Source organism: Protopterus annectens, chromosome 13.part0 (assembly GCF_019279795.1).
Source record: "Protopterus annectens isolate FY-2018-M chromosome 13.part0, PAN1.0, whole genome shotgun sequence".
Taxonomy (NCBI): domain Eukaryota; kingdom Metazoa; phylum Chordata; order Ceratodontiformes; family Protopteridae; genus Protopterus; species Protopterus annectens.
Window position 1 is genome coordinate 957146052 of NC_056747.1, and position 19107 is coordinate 957165158.

Sequence of the window (19107 nt, forward strand, 5' to 3'; positions counted from 1 at the left end):
ATGTTGGCGTAAATGACCTAAGACGTACCTCCCTGGACTACATGAAGAGAGACACGGAGGAGCTCTCTGACCATGTAGCCCAGGCTGGTATGACTCTGACTCTGAGTAGCATCCTGCCCTCACCCAAAATGATGCCAGCATACGAAGAAAAAATGATCAGTTTCAACAATTGGTTAAACTACTGGTGTCATTCAAAGGAGATCCAGTACTTGTCAGCCTGGGACGACATGCTTGACAAGCCACGTTGCTTAGCCAGAGATGGCTTGCACCTGTCGCCCCTGGGCTTTCGAATACTGGCCAAGACTCTTGCCGCCCCAATACTGCTTTTTTAGGCAAGGCTCAAAAGACAAACCTGCCTCCATAAACAACATTAATAAACAAAAACTGAGGGTAATGCTGCTCAACGCCAGAAGTCTAAGCCTCAAAATGCACGCACTCAAGGCTCTCCTTAGTATGGAAGAAATCGACGTATGTGCAGTGACAGAAACCTGGTTCAAGGCTCCAGAGAGCACTCCAGCACTACCAGGCTATAACTCCTACCATACCTTTAGGTCCCAAAACCAGGACCGGAACACAGAAGGAGGGGGTGTGTCCATATTCATCAAGAACACCCACACCTCCAGGTTAGTAGCACAGCACACGGAATCTGAGACAATCCAAGTGCAATTGACAGCGAGTAAATTGACTGTTCAATTTATAGCTTGCTACAGATCTCCCACCTTGTCTCAGAACGCTCACGCAGCATTCCTGAGAACATTAGAAAGTATGAAGATTCTACCCAACACCATGCTACTGGGTGACTTCAACTATCCAGACATTGACTGGGAAAGCTACTCAAGCTCAAACGCCCTAGCCCAATGCTTCCCTGAGTTTATAAACTCAAACACCCTTGAACAGCTGGTCACCACTCCCACAAGAGGTGACAACATACTGGACCTGGTCATCACCAGCATGGGGAACCTATGTTCCACACCTGAGGTAAACTCGTCATTGGTAAGATCACATCACAAACTAATCACACTGGACATCCACATCCCGACCCCCCCCCCCCCCCAGTCAAGGAAATCAAGGTAAAAAACTTCTCTAAAGCCAACTTCACACTCCTCAAGACCGAGGTGGGAAGTTTCAAAGCTCCCAGTCAAATGGAAAATGATGACCCATCGGCAGAATCCTTTACAAGTGCATTCTATGAACACCTTCAAGAATGCATGGACCAAACCATCCCAAGTAAAACCAAGACCAACTCCTCAAAAAAGAGGAAGCCAGTCTGGTGGACCCCGGCCATAAATAAACTTTACAACAGGAGGAGGAAACTCCTGCAAGATGGAACAAAATCCCAAAATAAGAAGGCATCTCTGATTAACATCAGTAAAAAACTGCACTCCCTCATTAAATCATCCAAGGCCAACCCGAAAGAAAAATAGCCAATGACTCTAAGGATAACCACAAGGCCTTCTTTAACTATGTCAAGAGTCTAGGGGCAAACTCTCAGATATGCTCCGAGCTAGTGCATAATGGCCATAAATACACTGAACCAACCGACATTGCCAGCATCCTGGCTGACAAGTTCAGTGCAAACTTCACCCCTCCCTCTCCACCAAAGGGGCTAGCACCCATCCCAGAAGAATGTGGAGCTCCAGATATCTCAGACACACAAGTAAAGACAGCCCTTGCAAAGGCCAAAAACACAGCATCAGTGGGACCAGATGCTATCCCAGGTTGCGTCTTACACGAGCTTCAAAATGATGAACCAACCCCTCATCTCAAATCACTGTTCAAACTCAGCCTCTCTACAGGCTATGTACCCAAAGAATGGCATACAGCAACAGTCGTACCACTCCACAAAGGTGGTGCCACAACTGACCCTGGGAACTATCACCCTATAAGCTTGACTAGCTTGGTCTGCAAAGCCATGGAATGCATTATCACGGAGATCATTCACAGGGACATTGGGAACCTCCAGACACTGGACCCCACCCAGTTCGGCTTTGTTAAAGGCAGATCTTGCCACCTGAACTTGGTCAACTTCTTCGAAACAGTCACCAAGGCCATAGATGAAGGGAAGGTGGTCCACACAGCATATCTGGACCTCGCTAAGGCATTCAACACCATCCCACACTCAGGAATCATAGACAAACTCACCAGCTTAAATATTAACCCCCTATGTCATGAGATGGGTTGCCAATTGGCTCTCAGACAGAACCCACACAGTAAGAGTGGCAGGCACCATGTCTGACTCTAAACCAGTCACAAGCGGAGTCCCACAGGGCTCAGTCCTGGGACCCCTCCTGTTCGGTATATATTTCTCCGAAGTACAGGCAAAGGCGGAGGGACTGTGGCTAACCAAGTTCGCAGATGACTATAAATTGGGTGCAATAATTGACTCTCCAGCTGACACAGACATCCTGCAAAAGGGTCTCACAGAGACAAATACCTGGTGTCAAAGTCACGGCCTCAAGCTAAATGCCAAAAAATGCATAGTAATCCCATTTGGGAAAAACAAAGTACCTACAAACTACCACATAGATGGGAATCCACTAAGTACAGAAGAAGTAATTAGGGACCTGGATACCCAAGTAGATAGCATGCTCTCCTTTGATAACCACATAGCCAAAACGGTCAGGAAATCGTTTTATGTGGCACACCTGATCACAAAGGGTTTCTCATCCAGATCCAAGGAGGTGATTGTGCCCCTTTACTCCTCACTCATTAGGCCCATAATAGAGTACAATGCCCCATTTGGGGTGTACCTTACTAGACACCTGCAACAACTAGAAAGACCACAAAAGTACCTCACTAAGAGGATTAAACAATTACCCTATGAAGCACGACTAAAAAAGCTCCAGCTCTTCTCAGTCGCTTACCTTCTTCTTAGAGGTGACCTATGTCTGACCTATAGGGCCATGTCAAACCCTGAACTAATGGACATGCTTCACCTGAAAAAAACGAGATCCCTTAGAATAACTCGTTCTAGCGACTTGAACCTATGTACAACAATAAACAGGACATGCTGGAGGGATAGATTCCTGTCCCAGCGACTCCCCTCACTCTGAAATAGAATCCCAATCCATATTCGATAGAGCTCCTCTCTGACCCTTTTCAAGAGAAATCTTGATGAGTGGATGGGTAATCGTAAGTTCTACCCTGGAATCACTTTAGGAGCCCTGTTGACAGAGGCCCAGGTTACTAATCTAATGGGGAGGCGAAAGCCATCACTCTGTGGCTAGGCTTGTAAATGCCCATGGGCAGATAGCCTAATACTTACCTATGAACCTAAATGCACGTAAAATGCAGATGTCTGTGCTGAATGCTGCTTCCTTGTTTTAAAAAAAAAAAAAAAAAAGGTAAACTTTGCACAAATCTATTAAAGAAACTGTCTATATAACAGACGAGTCATGCACTAATGTAGTTTTCAGGGTTTTACTGTCTTCAAGTTTTTTCTCAATAAAGCATAAATTATGTTCTCCATAAAACACCTCTAACAGATCTCCCAAAAAATCAGATTACATGTCACATATATGCATTCTTATAAAAGCAGTCTTTTAAAAATTTTCAAAGTCATTACTTTGGTATTTAGGTCTTTTCTGGTCTATGTAAAAACTGTCTTTTAGTGATGTCATGCAGTCTGTTAATAAGCTCCATTGTGTTCTTGTTTCAAGGTAAATTAATGTGACAGTTCAGTTTGCCTTCAACTCGGTTTCTTTCCTCGCACCTGCGTCTCAAATATTCCTTATCAATATTTTTTCAAGCCGTATTAGACCTTAAAAATTCATGTTGCATTTATACATAAATGCCATTTTATTTAATTTTTTTCTTGCTTCTCAGCTAAAGACAGGTTAACCCTTTAATGTATGTATACTAGCGAACAAAAGTACATGCATCTAACTGACTGGTATTATTCCTACATATATTATAGCAACAAAAGTGTATATACATCTAATTAGCATGCACTTATAAATTTATATATCTAACAGTGAGCAGATAATTAGCATTCTGTTAATCAGGTACTGGAACCCTTTCTTCATCAGCTAACTTCAAAGAACTCTTCTGTGCTTAATGGAGGCAACCAGCTTGATTGTCTCCCTTGCAGTACCTTACTGTGGTTTAATTTTTCCAGAAGTTTACAGGTTTTAATGCAGTAGCAGGAATAGATCCCATTCCTACATACAGACTTGTTAAAAGATCATAAAATCAGTATTGCTGTTTTCTTTGATTTTGGCCAAGTCTACTTTTCTTGGGACCAGGGATGTACCCAGGATTATCTCCTTTCTGTAGTTCATCTAGTATTACTGTTAGTAGCATGTTTAAATGTTTGGAAATTACTTTTATAAGTTCAGTTGTTCCTCTGACTTCTTTAACTGTCTGTATGACCTTATTTTTCACAGTACTGTAATTTATGCTTGCTTGTCTTAATATTTTATGTATTTTTTATCTTCTTTGAGGGTGGTCACTGTAACAGAATTTCATAACATTAGTGTTTACTCACCTTCTGTTTTCCCAGTTTCTGGCCAGATTTTCTGTTCATGCTTTTAGTCTTTGTGAGGCCTATTGCTTGTCTTGTGTCATTGGAGATCCTGACACAGGTTGCATAAGTTTTATATATGCAGTGTGTTCTTCAGTCTCTCTAGCTCTTCTCACAAGCTGAGTAACCAGTGGTCCATCAGTTTGCACCAGAGAAGTTACTGCTTAGTGGCACACACTGCCTAAACATTGGTCATATTTTCAACTAAAATCACTTTCTGCTTAAATATTTTCTTCAGAAACATGAAGAGTCTTCATTCAGATGTACAGTGACATAAACCTGTATCGCTCTGTCCTTACCCCACCAGTCTGTCAGCAAGTGTGTGTGTGGGATAAGCAAACTGAAACTGAAGATCACCATACCAAGCACTTATTTTGCTTTGATTGGGATAGTTGCTTTGAATGTTGTGATACTTTTCTGAAGTGTGATAGAACTTCCAGACAAAGGCATTTAACGTTTTTTTTTCATACCTTACCCCTTACCAAGAAACATGTAAAACCTTTAGAGGAAAAGGTCTAAGGAGAAATACATTTACAATCATAGGAGATTAAAAAAGACAGGAAAGATGAACACCACTGATTAAAAAAGGTGAGAGGAATGGGAAACTGAGTCCTCCACTTAAGCTTCTGGCAAAGAAGGAAACTCTCCAAGCAGCACTTCCACTCTGATGACTTCCAAAAATAGGGATCAAAAGCCAGTCCTAGAATTACTTGTCCCTAATACTACAGACTTTTAAAATCATATCTCGCCTCATTATGAGGGATTTTTTATTAAATCTTAAAAATTATGCTTTCCAATATATTGTTGAGTTTTTTTTAACTTGCATCCATGGTGAATGTTACTAAACCATGTTAGTTCATCGTGAGGTTACCAAACTTGTAAGTTGAGAATCCTTACCTTGTGCAGTAATACTTCCAGTGATGATATGAAGGAAAATAGTCTCCAGCACCAAAGAGGGCAGGCCATTTAAAACTCATAAAGAAGGTTTTCTACAGTAGCCGAAACAAATTAATTTGCTTATTTCTGTTTTTACTACCTAGTCTACAAAAATATCTCCCACTGTCTACTTTACCCATTGATAGAGAATTAAGGTTGGAAGACAAGTCCAGTACCCAGGCTTTAAGAGCTGTTAATTACATACCTGATACTTTGTCATGTCCAAGAAAAGTTACAAACGTTGTCTGACTGCGGAGATAAAAATGTTGAAATATCTTACAGCTATGTCTAATAAAATTGGAATCTGCACTGATGTGCCTATATGATTTTGTTGATGATACTTCTTGACCAGCCATATCAGAAATTGTGAATGCGTGCCTTGTTGAGAAACCGAACTTAACTGGAAGATAAGTCTTAGTTGTCCGGTATGCTAAGTGTTTCAGGTAATAGATACTTGCTTTCTGACCTTCCAACTGGCAACAGCATTTAGTTGCTGACCTTCAAAATGAGGAAAATACCAAATTGTCCTTTGAAAAAGTATTGCATGCTTCAACACCTCAATTTCAAGGAACTGAACAGATAACATGCTTTTTTACATAAAGGGTGCATCTGTCCTATAGCCTTGCAGCTGATAGTAGTACATAGAGTAAGAAAAAATAATCAAGAGATACTTCAGTCAGTGGAGGTGATAAGAAATATCAGTAGATGTCATTTAAGTGACAGCATGCCAATATTTCATCCACACCTTCTCCTTTTACCCACGGGATAATGATTTTATTATTATTATCTCACCTCTTGGCCGCAAGTAAGTAGAGGCAACTTGCATATTAAAGAAAACAGCCTAATGTTATATGGTATAATTTCTTAAAAAAAAACACAAGTTCATTACATTCCTCACACTCCATTGCATCCCACTGCACACTCCATTGCATCCCACTGCACAGGCATTGCTTTTAGTGGATAGCTTATTAATAATGAAGGATGTGTAGTGGGTGCCATTCACCAAGACTGACATAAGCTTCTGTTGCGGGCAGTTTCTGCTTTCAAATAAGACATCAGATTGAGACCAGTACTAGATTCTTCATACCTGAGCACATTTTTCAAACAAAGAAAATCAGGATGGTAACACTGAAAGTATTGCTGCCTTGCATAGAAGATGCATCTTCATGGCAACTCTATATGGATTATGCTTACCTATATATTCAAGTAAGACCACACTACAGATCAGAGTCAGGGTGCTTTCAGGACAAGAAGGTGGTATTCTTTAAGCTGGATTCTGTAGTAACAGTGATTTAGGTTATTGCAAAATTTGTTCATAAATACTGATTCACCAGAGGGACAATACATTAATTCATGGAAGCCTTCATGAAGCTCAGAGTTTCCTTAAAGGAAAGGGTAACTGGGATGGGAGAGTTTTATGGAGGAAGGTCTAATGGGCCTGTCATATAAGTAATGACCTTTTAACATTGGTTGTCTTCAAATACCCACAATGGTTTTAGAAGAGAAGAAAACACCTGCCTCAGTGTAATTATACTATTCAGTAGTGAATGGTTTGCCATTCACTAAGGGATGGGTGATGGTCCTAATTTGTGGAAAGAGAGACAGACACATATATGTGTAAACATTAGAACATGAAAGACATGTTCAGGTCGTTGTGCTGACATCAAGCTGTATTCCCTAAATGTGTACTTCCATAACAGTTTTCTCAGATTGCAAGAGACATCAAGTGTATTACACTGTTCACTACTTCATGTGTCACTTCCATCCTGGAGAGTTTGTGCTTATAACATGAGATGTAAGCCACTACACTCTCCAGAAGACCTCTCAGTGAGTACTCAAACTTCTTAGGTATCTGCTGCATCGGCTCCATGATAGTTCCCTCTATTTGGCTGTGATGTCTCCCTAGTGTTTTGCCACTTTGGTCTTCATGCTGTATGTCTGTTTTATCCTCCTCCATCTTCATAGATTCATAGGTAGGTACTAGGCTATCGGCCCAAGGGCCTAAGTAAGCCTAGCCAACAAGGTTCCCTGACTTACGCCACCCAAGAGAGTTATTTTCCTGTGCCCCTGTCGAGCAGAGCCACGAAAGTGGTCCCCGGGGTGTATTTCCTTTTTCCCATCCACTTATCAAGATTTTTCTTGAAGAGTGCTAATGAGGAACTTTGGAACAAGCTACCCATCTGTGTCATGCAGAGTATGGAAAGTCTGTGGGACTGGAATCTATCCTTCCAGCATGTCCTGTTTATTGTGGTGACTAGGTTTAAGTCCTTAGAGCGTGTAGCTCAGATGGATTGGGATTTCTTTAGGTGTAGCATGTCAAACGGATCTGGGTTTGACATAGCTTTATATGTTAGGCAGAGGTCACCTGGGAGTAGGCGATATACTACGGAGTAAAGCTGGAGTTTTTTGAGACAGTCAGTGTAGGGCATCTGTCTGAGACCAGTGATCCTCTTTGTGAGGTACTTCTGTGGCCTTTCCAGCTGCTGCAGATGTCCTGTGAGGTACATTCCAAAAGGGGCGTTGGGTCTAATTGGTGTCGAGTAGAAGGGAACAATCACCTTTTTTTCCTAGATGATAACCCTTTTGTGATGAGGTGTGCCACGTAGAAGGATTTCCTGACTACTGCAGCGATGTGATTATCAAAGGAGAGACTACTGTCCACCTGGGTCCCCAGGTCTCTCATAACACATTCGGTGTTAAGTAGACTGCCGCCTATGTGATAGTTCATGGGTACAGAGTTTTTACCAAAGGGGATGACAATGCACTTTTTGGCATTGAGCTTGAGGCCATGGCTCTGACACCAGGCATCTGTCTCAGTAAGGCTCTTCTGTAGGATGTCCACATCATTTGGGGACTCAGCTGTGGCTCCTAGTTTGCAGTCATCTGCGAACTTCATTAGCCAAAGATCTTCTGTGTTAGCCTGTACTTCAGAGAAGTAGATACCAAACAGGAGAGGTCCCAGGACTGAACCCTGTGGTACTCCACTTGTCACGGGTATGAAGTCAGATTTGGAGTCTGCAACTTTTACCAAAGAGCCAATTGGCAACCCATCTTGTGACATAGAGATTTATACCTAGTTTAGTGAGTTTAGCTATAATTCCAAAATGGGAGATGGTGTCGAAAGCCTTGGCGAGGTCAAGACAGGCTGTGTGAACCACCTTACCCTCATCTACAGCTTTGGTGACTGCCTCAAAGTTGTTGATCAGATTCAGGAGGCATGATCTGCCTTTCACAGACCCGAACTGAGTGGGGTCTAAAGTTTGGAGGTTACCAATGTCTTTATTTATCAGTTCCATGATGATATGTTCCATGGCCTTATAGGCCAGGCTCATCAGGTTAATAGGGTGATAGTTCCCGGGATCAGAGGTGGCTCCCCCTTTGTAGAGTGGGATAATGTCAGTTAATGTCATGTCTACTCAAGAAAATGAAGATTAGAATAAACTGAAAGGCACATGGTTGCGGCCTGTTTTATATTCTGACATCAGGTTTATTATGACTGCGTTTTTGATGGCTAATGGCTCTGTAAATCTGACAGTAGATACCATTGCATTTGGAGTGGTATATGTCCCAGATTGTGGTTCTGATGCAATAAGTAGCAGTGATAGAGCCAGTTTTATGGTGAGCATGTCTCACAACTATACGTCATTTGAGGTACTTAACATTTGCAGCAGAAACCATCCTTCCTTTCCTAAGTATAGTTTATTCTATGTCTCTTTGGATTTTTTTTTTTTCGGCATTTTTCTATTAACTTGGAACTCCATTTCCTGTTGCTGTAACTGAAAGGCTATTTAGTAGCAGCCATCAGAAAGAATAGAAGGCAGTATGCAGTTTTTCAGTTATCCTCAGTGCTGTGGAAGTTGCTTGCTTGATTGGTAGTAGTTAGCAGTCTTTGCTGTGCAAGAAGAGGCAACATTTATTATTTATGTCTGTCTGTTTACTGGTATAGACCACAGATCAGAAATGACCAATTTCAGACTCAGCCCAGAATGTACAGCAAGAAAAACAGGAGGAGTGTACAATATTAGCTAATACAAGCCATAAAGTTTCCAGTATTTCAAAATAAGAACTTTACGTTTTTAAAGAAGTAAATTAATAGGCTTGCTGGTGTCTTATGGCTAGTGCTGTTATTGTTAACTAGTAATTGCCACCACAGTATGCTGTTTTGAATTAGGAAAGGAATAGATCCCCAAGGATGACAACTGTAAGAAAAAAGACAAGGACGTGAAGCAAGTAACAGTGACTCAAGACACACACCAAAGGTGTAAAACAGTAGTGTGTTTGTGTGTGCGTGTATGTTTATATTGCTGTATAGCTTTCTTTTTTGATTGATTGCTTTCAAGGCTATGCCTGTAAGGATTTTGTCTGTCATATTGCACACACTAGTTTTCTCAAAAGGAGCTGGCATTAACAAAGCTACTTTAATGTATTTGGTAAAGGTATAATAGATCATTTTATCATCTCCTCAGACAGTGATTTTTCTGTACCTTTATTCCTTTTTACGTTTGCTTCTTGTTCTGTCCTTAGATTTTTGTACTTGCCCTATCCTATGCTTTCCATCTCTTGTAAACTTTTTGGTCCCCTTGCTGGTTTTATATGGATAGTGCTTTATACTAGTAACTGGTGATTGCTACCTCAACACTGCCCCTTCTTATTTACCATGCTGTCAGAAAAGCTTAACCAGGCACTTTTGTGACCCCTAGACTTGACACCTTCAGGTAATGAATGGTGACTTCTTAAAGGTACATGAAGCATGATGAGAGACAGTAGGCTCCTAGTGACCTATAAACAGCCTCAAGGAATATTTTGATTTTGCACAGGTAAGTCAAGAATTATGACAGGCCAAATGTATTCTATTTCTGCTGTCTGAATTGAGCCTTGACTTATATATGGGTTATGTGAGAACATTCTTTCTTTTATAGAAATGCTTTTCTGTAATTTAAATATGCTTTTTATTTAGGAAAGCCTGCCTGGCCGTAATTTCACATTTTGGCAATGGTTTGATGGAGTAATGGAACTGACAAAAAAACACCTAAAACCTCACTGGAATGATGGGTAAGACCAGTCAAATGTAAAGTGGACATAATTAATATTCAGATTTGTATTTTTATTCTCATCATGCAGAAACTAAGTATTTCTTTATTTGTGATTAATGCTCATAGGCATCTACAACTAGTCTTTATTCTGGGTTTATTGACCACATAGTGGTCCGCACCCACTTTTCTTACTGATTCTCCTGCTTTTAACCTGGGAGTTCCCCATTGTTCCTATGTCTCAGTATTGTTTTGTTATTTGGACCAATTGCCAACGTGCTAGACATGTTTACTAATATTTTTTTCCATGAATGTCATCACAGATTAGGATGCTTATTTCACATCCTATGTTATGTGCACTAGCTGTAGGTTAGCTACCATTGTCACAGCCACTGCACCATCATCTGTATTTCCTCAGGGTACACTCAGGCAATAATGCCTGCAGAACAGTGGAAGATGTTCATTGCATCACTCTTGCAGTACCCTCAGCTAGATAGAACATATCAAGCCAAGGACTGGACAGCCGGCCAGTTTCCAAAGCTTTAGGGCACTTTCCATGCATCCTAACTGCTGTAAAGCTGTAGGAGAGCTGCATAAAGACAGTGGTATGGACACCAGAGCCTCAGAAGTTTCTTGCCATTGAAGCAAGTGGCAAATCTCGCTCTTTGTTGCAACTCTGTGGGTCAGCAGTCAGCTAGCACTTCACAATGTTAGACAGATAAGTACCCATTTGGGGACTACCTTTCATTTTTGTGAGGGAAAAATTATCTTTTCTGTCAGAATTTATGGGTAGGAGTAAGGATTAGTTTTTTGGGTAGACAAGTACTCTAGACATTTTACCTCATGCCTTGCCTTTTCATCTGGGGAAAGAGTGCTACACTCAAGCTTTGCTGTACGTGTTTCAGGTAGCTTTTGGCAGTAGACTCATGGACCTGGATCACAGCTGTAAAGTTTTTGAGTAGGCTTTAATTCCTTCTCTGGCTTTCTCTCTGCCTTGCCCATCAGTGAATGGCTCCACTGTGCCCATATCTGAGTTTTCAGCTTGCTCATCAGTCAGTTTCTCTCAGTCCTTCTGGTGCTGCTCTATGGGAAGCCTCTTTGGACCAAGAGGCAGGCATGTCTGCAAGAGCCAGCCCACCTGTGTGCTTCAGGTGGTGAGAACCACTCTTGCCAACATTGGAGGAAGGTGTTCTTTCTTTACTGGACTGCACCAAAGAGCTCAATTCCCAGGAGAAAGATCATACTTCTGAGTGCTTTTTCTCAGATGAGCCCCCCCCCCAAAAAGAAAAGGAAGCTTAAAATTAATAATTTTTCTTTACCTATGTCTAAGCCAAAGAGGATTGGATGAGTTTCACCAAAAGCTTATTTAAAGCCTTTCAGTCTGGGTCGTCTTTTAATTTAAAAAAGAAAAGGTTCCCTTCTCTGTCAGATCCTGATTCTCACAGTCTAATGTGCAGGAATTAGACTTAGCCTTAGACTGTAAGAGAATGGGGAATCGAAGTCTGAGGAAAGTTTTTCTTCAGATTCCCCACCTGAAGAGTTGTCTTTTTCTGGTGCTCTTACTAGGATGAAGGAGTTATTTCAGAAGGAACAAAAAGAAATGAGTCCCATATAATTTGCTATAGGTGTATTTCCCCTCGTTCAGCAGCTATCTCCCCACTGTTTTGTCAGCCCAAGAGGATGCCTTCCTTAAACTCAGCAGTTTGCCTGACAGCCACCAGCCCCGAAAAAATCTGATACATTTTATAATGTTCCTCAGACTCACAGATTTCTTTTTTCAGTCTTGTTTCAGGCATTAAAAGAAATCTAAATTATTTACTTTTTTCTGTGTCTCAAGTAACTGAGCATTCTCTAAACTGTTGTTTTGACAGCGCTGATGCTGTTCATCGAGTAGCTGCTACTGGATTAGTGATGAAAGAATTTACCTGGCTGCATCCTCAGAATTTACAAGAGGATGAGAAAGCTATGCTCCTGCTTGCTGTCCTGTTCATTCCTTCATCTGCTGAGGTCCAAAAAAATTTGATGCAAGGGGAAAGTTAATTCTGTGGGTTATACAGATTTTTCAACCCCTCCATCCCCAAATATCACAGAAACTTAAACTTCCAGTTCTCAGGTCCCTTTTGTAGGAAATAGAATAAGTAATCCCAGAAAAGCATAAACAAACACATTTTCAGAAAACAGTAGCAGAGAGGCTAAAAACAAGAAGGGAAGATCCTCCCAAAACAAAGGACAGTCTAAAAAAGTAGATAGACTATATGCCCCATCTTGTCTTCCCCCCTCCCTCTGGCAATTCAGTAACACTTTCTTAAAGCCTAGCTCTTCACTTCCCTCTGTATCAGCAGGCAACATCAGACACTTGGGTTCTTAGAAGCATTCAGAAAAGTTATAACTGGCAGTAGAAATCCATTACTCCATTCCAACAGATTGTTCTACATCCATCCAATCTAACCACCTTGTTTCCTCCTATCCTAAATTAAATTCAGCCTTGGGGTTATAAAGTCTGTTCTTCACCATCAAATAGGGGAAGGTTTTTATTCAAGAAATTTTGGTACCAGAGAAAGAAGGGACCTGGAGACCTGTCCTAGTTGTTTTTCTAAACCTGCACATCCACCTTGCTGTTTCTAGTAACTCTGGATTTAAAAGATGCTTGTCATCACATTCCGGTTTTCAGAGATTTCAGATTTTTTTTCTGTGTCTGGTTTACATTTTCAGTTTCCTGCTATGTCCTTTGGGGTGTCAGTAGCTGCAGGAGTGTTGAGAAAGTGCATTTTTCCATATTTCGACAGTTGTCTTATTTTTGCAAACTCTTACATAAGCTGTCAGGGATCTGTTTGGGATTTCAAGTAAAACTAGAGAAATCCTGTCTTATTTCATCTTACAGGATAGTGTTTCCAGGATGTCTCCTAGATGCAACCCTTATGATGACTTTTCTTCAGGACAGGCTAGATTTTTAAAAGGAACAGTTTCTGACATTTTTTGTCCAGATTCTGGCAACATCTCAGAATTCTAGATTCCATGGCCTGCACAAATCTCACGATTCCTTTGACCAGACTTCACATGAAAAAAAAGTCCTTTAGTTCCTCAAGTTATTGTGGACCCAATGCCAACACCCCTTATCCATTAAGATCCTGGTGCTGTGGTTTGTCAAAAGTGAGATTATCTGTGAGTGAATCAGTTATCCATAAACCCAGACTTCCCTTTTTATCCTGCAGCCCCTTATTGGTCTATAACCACAGATGCCTTGTACTTTGTTTGGGGAGCTGCATTCAAAGGGATGAAAGTCCATGGAATGTGGAACCAGCAGGATGAACTGAAGCACATAAATGTCAAATAAATGTTGGCACTAATAAATGCCAGATTTCCGAGCCATCTTTGGATTCCAGGTCCTCTTCTAGTAGTTACAGACAACACTACAGTGATGTGGTGCATAAGTAAACAGGGAGCATTAGATCCTACCCCCATTATAGACTAGGCATGGTAGCCTGTGAACTAGCAAGTTAGCACAAAACATCCCTAAAGGCTACTTGTATTCTGCCAGAACAGAATGTTGTAGCAGACAAGCTGACAAGAACCAGGACATACTCCCAAAAAGTAGAAGTTTCACCCGGGGGTCTTCGAGGAATTGATCCAGCTGTGGCAGAATGCCTGAAGTAGATGTGTTTGCCTCCATTCACAACAGACAGTTAACGAACATCTGCTCCAGGGCCCCTTGCACCAAGTCCTGGAAGAATGTGCCTTTTCTTTCCCAGGATGTGAATATTCCTGTACTCCTTTTCGACCCTTTCCTCTCATAACCAGAGTTCTTGTAAAGATTCATAAGGAGACACTAAAGATAATACTGGTAGCCCCCATTTTGGCCCAGACTGCAGTGTTTCGCTCTTCTGTAAATGACCATGGACAGTCGACACAAACTGTCTCATAGGATGGATTTACACTCACAAGACAGGTTCTTTGATTCACCCCAACCTTCTATTTCTTCAGCTTACTGCATAGATCATAGAAATGTAGTGTTTTTTGAAGCCTTTTCTATGAGAATGTGCAGCATGTATTAAAGGCAGCTAAGAAAACTGTCATGTATGACTAAGTGTAAAAGATTTTTAAGTTGCTGCCAACTCAAGAGTCAACCATTGCTTTTTGATACCTGTGCTAGGCCTAGGTCCTTCTCTGAGTTTGCTGTAGACAAATAATACCCCCCTCCCTGGTATTTTACGGCATACTTAGCAGTGCACCATCTCAGTGTTGAGACTGGTGCAAACTGATAAAAGCACTTGGACTACATTTTTTGCATTCTGAGAAGTACTTTTTAGGTAAGTTTACAATTTCACTTATCTTACCATTTAAGCCAGTTTTGTCTGTTTTTTTCTGTTTATCTGAAGTTAGTTGATTATTTAAGGTATTTTTGTTATAGTCGGCATTGCTTTTTGGTTTCTGTGTTAGGCCTAGGTGATTTTCCCTCCCACCCTCTCTATTACTATTTTGGTTTTATACTTAGACTTTTGAGCTGCCTGCCCCTACTGTATAGCTGACCTTAGAAGGTTCTCCCAGTCTTATCTCCTGTGCTGGTCTTACTGATTACTGACAGAAGAAGCTGGGAAGGCCCTCCCAGTCGACTGTTAGTGTACTTTGAAATTGCCTTGAAGTGTATGTGTTCCTCATTGCTGATTTGTCGTTTTTGAATTGACTTGCAATTAATTGTAGCTAGTTATTAGACGTGTTTCTGTTACCTTTTCTGTTATGACTAACAAAAGTGTGTTTTAACATTAAGAAGACTGGGACTGCTGTTCTAGTGGCAGTAGTACAGTAGCCTGGTCAGTCAGAGTTGGAAAATGGACAGGGTGGCCTTAAGTGAGAATTGCTTGTTATAGCTAGTTATTTGCTTTGTTTATGATACCTTTTCACTTTTGTCTATATGAAGTTTGTTTTCATGTTAAGAAGGCTGGGACTGCAATTCTAGTTGGAGTAGAAAGGTAGCCTGGTCTGCCTGAGCTGAGAAACACACAAGGGAGTTTAAAGTGGCAATTGCTTATTTTAGCTAGTTGGCACCTTTTCACTTTTGGCCAGCTAAAGTGTGTTTTTACATTAAGAAGACCGGGACTGCTACTCTAGTGGCAGTAGTAAAGTAGCCTGGTCAGTCCGAGTTGGGAAATACACAGGGAGGCTTAAAGTGAGATTGTTTCATCAGCCAGAGTTTTTTTAGGAACTTTGTTAGGTGTTGATCTGTACTTGAGTGCTATTTTTGCCTCACTTTTACATTAAAAAGTTCTGGAATCAATCATCTTGTGTCAGAATGTGTTTACCTGATCTCTCTCAGTTGGGAGGCACTCAAGGGGGTTTAAAGTGTAGTCATTTATTAGACATAGGGCATGGGGGCTAGTTTTTAGCTTTTTCTGTCTGCTGTAAACCAAAAGCAAACCACACTGGTAGAATACGTACCTTAACGGGTTATATAACAAAAGAAAAAAGTCATGGCCAAAATCATAAGGAGCAACTCTCATAGAGACTAGAGTTCTCTTATTCAACTGTACAAGAAACTAAGAGGTCTAATAAAGTCCAGCAAGACCAATTATGAGGCCAGGATAGCCTCCCAGGTTAAGGACAGACACAAGGCCTTCTTCGGCTATGTCAGGAATCTTTATCGTAATATGAAACAGTGTGCAGAGCTAGTGGTAAATGACTGGTGGTGAATGGCACAACCTTCATTGATCAAGGTGATATAGCAAAGCCACTGGTTGATAAATTTAGCTCTAACTTTATCCCACGCTCAGCTCTCCCCTGTGAAATCCATTGTAGCATATCCCCCCAGCCATCAACAGGGAGCAAGTCCAGGAGTTGCTCACTAAAGCCAAAAACACTGCTTCAATGGGCCCCAACAATATCGCTAGTTGCCTCCTAAATAGCCTAAAACATGACCTAGCAGGACCACTTGAGGCACTCTTCAGCTACATCCTCAAAACAGGTTGCATGCCACGTGAATGGACGGCCACAATGGTCATCCCTCTTCATAAGAGTGGACCATTAACTGATCCCGGGAACTACCGACCCATCAGTCTCACAAGTCTAATAAGCAAAGCCATGGAATGAATTGTCATGGAAGTGTTCAGCAAGGACATTGGTAACCTACAGACATTGGACCCATCTCAGTTTAACTTTGTTAAGAGAAGGTCTTGCCTTCTTAACTTGGAAGACTTCAAGAGGGTCTCCATGGTTTATGGATAAGGTTAAAATGGTGCATACCACCGACCATGGCCTGACCAAGGCATTCGATATGATGCCTCATTTGGGTATTGTTGACAGACTCTAGAACTAGGCATAAATCCCTACATAACTCGCTGGATTGCTAGCTGGCTCACAGATGGGAACCCAGGAAGACGAGATAAGTGAGATTACCTCTACCAAGAGGCCATTCACCAGCAGAGTACCACAGAGCTCTGTGTTGGGCCTGCTCCTGTTTGGCATTTGCTTCTCAGAAGTCAAGGCTAATGTCAAAGGCCTGTGGCTCATCAAGTCCGCAGATGACTGTAAATTTACTATCATAGATTTTCCCCATGACACCAGGATTCTACAAGAGGGTCTAACACAAACAAATGACTGGTGCGAAAGCCATGAATTAAAACTTAGTGCAAAGAAATGCATTTTCATGCCCTTCGGGAAACATCCACCCAAGCTAATTACTTCATTGATAAAACATCCCTCAGAGTTGACGCAATAGTTAGGAATCTGGGAACATGTGTAGCGTAATCTGGTTTTAGACCAACATGTAGCCAAGATAATAAGGTAATCATTCTATGCCACCCAACTCATAAGCAAGGGTAGGGCATCCAGGTCCAAGGAAGTAATAGTACCCCTCTACTCAGTCCTCATCAGACCCATTATTGAGTGCACTGCTGCCTTTGGCATATACCTACCCAGGCACTTGTAACAGAATGCCCTCAAAGGTTCCTCACGAGGAGAACCCAGAGTATGAATACCCTGACCTACACAGATCTCCTTAAGGTCCTATAAGAGGTGATCTATTGCTAGCACATAAGGTTTCCTCGTATCCAGCTCTGATGGATATCTTGCACATCCCCAAGACAAACACCACCAGAAACACTAGGTCCAAGGACCTGAACTTTGTCTGCAACATAAATAGAACTTGCTGGAGGGACTGATGTGTGTCTGAAAGGATCCCTGTGCTATGGAATAAGCTCCCCATGTACATGAAACAGAGTTCATCCCTGACCCTTTTTAGAAGAAACCTTGATCACTGGATGGGAAAGAGCAAATTCACCCCCAACCTGGCCTCCCTGTGCTATGGAATAAGCTCCCCATGTACATGAAACAGAGTTCATCCCTGACCCTTTTTAGAAGAAACCTTGATCACTGGATGGGAAAGAGCAAATTCACCCCCAACCTGGCCTCCATGTCCATGATGGAGAGAGGTTGACAGTAAGTAAATAATCTCTAATGTACCCACACACGCACTCACATATCCTTTGGCTACCTCCTTACTAACATACCCTACCATGTAGGTCTCCAAGGAACTCTGGGATAAAACTGGATCTGATGTTATCCATGTCACTATTCCTCACTCTTGGGTTGTAGGATCTGACATCGGAGCTGAGCCAGCAACTTATCAGACATTTCCTCAGCTTGAGCTCCTCCCACACCCATAATCCCTTGCTGCCCTCTAACTCCTCAGATCTTGTTTGCCACTCACCACTTCAGACATGATTACTTTGGCTCGAGTCTGTTCTGGGGTAAGCACTAATTTTTCCTCCTCAAATTTGCATTTTCTCATATTTTCTTGTAGTTTGCTAGTATCTTTGCTATATGTTTCAGTTTAAGCTTAGTAGTTATTCCTGTAAGTTAAGCTTTTTTGCACCAGTTTTTCTTTCAGTCATAATATAACCTTTTTCAGTTGGTTGTTCAGGAATAGTAGTGTTCTAGTTTTTTTTCTGTATTATTGCTAGTGGTTATCCCTTGCTGGTTTTCTTCTTGGTTTTGTCTCCCAGTTTATGGTTTTGCGTCCCATTTGGGTTTTGGTGTTTGGTCTGTCTTACAATCTCTGATAAGCCAACTGGTTTCAAGAGGCGCTCTTCATGTGGTCGGACGATGCCCATGTCTGACTCTTACAAGGAGTACCTCTGTTGTTTTTTGCACTAACCACCTGGAGGTTGAATGTGACATTTGTGCCACGTTCAGCCCGGTGCCTTGGCCGAGCATCGAAATAAGTTGTTATTGAAACGTTTGGCCCGGGAGGGGTCCGTTGGCCCACTCTCCGGAGCCAAGCTGGGCCCCTCCACCACATGAGGAAGGCTCCCTCTGTCCCAGGGCCTCATCTTCGAAGAAGCCCAGGCTGTTGGATCCTAACTCGTCAGGACCAACTCCAGCCTTAGCTATGTCGGATCCAATGACCTCAGATCCTAGGCCCCGTGACTCCCCCCCCCGATCCAAGGCTTCCACTTCACCTTCAAATACAAGGTCACAGGAGTCTACTCCAGGATCCAAGGCCTCTGGCTCAAGACCTTCTAATCTGACCAAGACCAGACCTACCATGGATCCAACCTCCTTGGGTTAGAGATATTCAGATTCCAATCTGTCGGATCCCCAATTATCGAAGACAGGCAGATCTGGGAT

At 41.8% G+C, this 19107-nt stretch overlaps 1 protein-coding gene across 4 annotated transcripts in view; it reads left to right on the forward strand.

The window, feature by feature from the left end:
- LOC122787814 (signal transducer and activator of transcription 5B-like) overlaps positions 1-19107 on the forward strand; it is a 2227565-nt gene that overhangs the window by 1941082 nt on the left and 267376 nt on the right. For all 4 annotated transcript variants that reach the window (XM_044054718.1, XM_044054719.1, XM_044054721.1 and 1 more), the window contains one exon: positions 10416-10510. In XM_044054718.1, coding sequence (XP_043910653.1) covers positions 10416-10510 — 95 coding nt within the window. The remainder of the gene's footprint in view (positions 1-10415; positions 10511-19107) is intronic.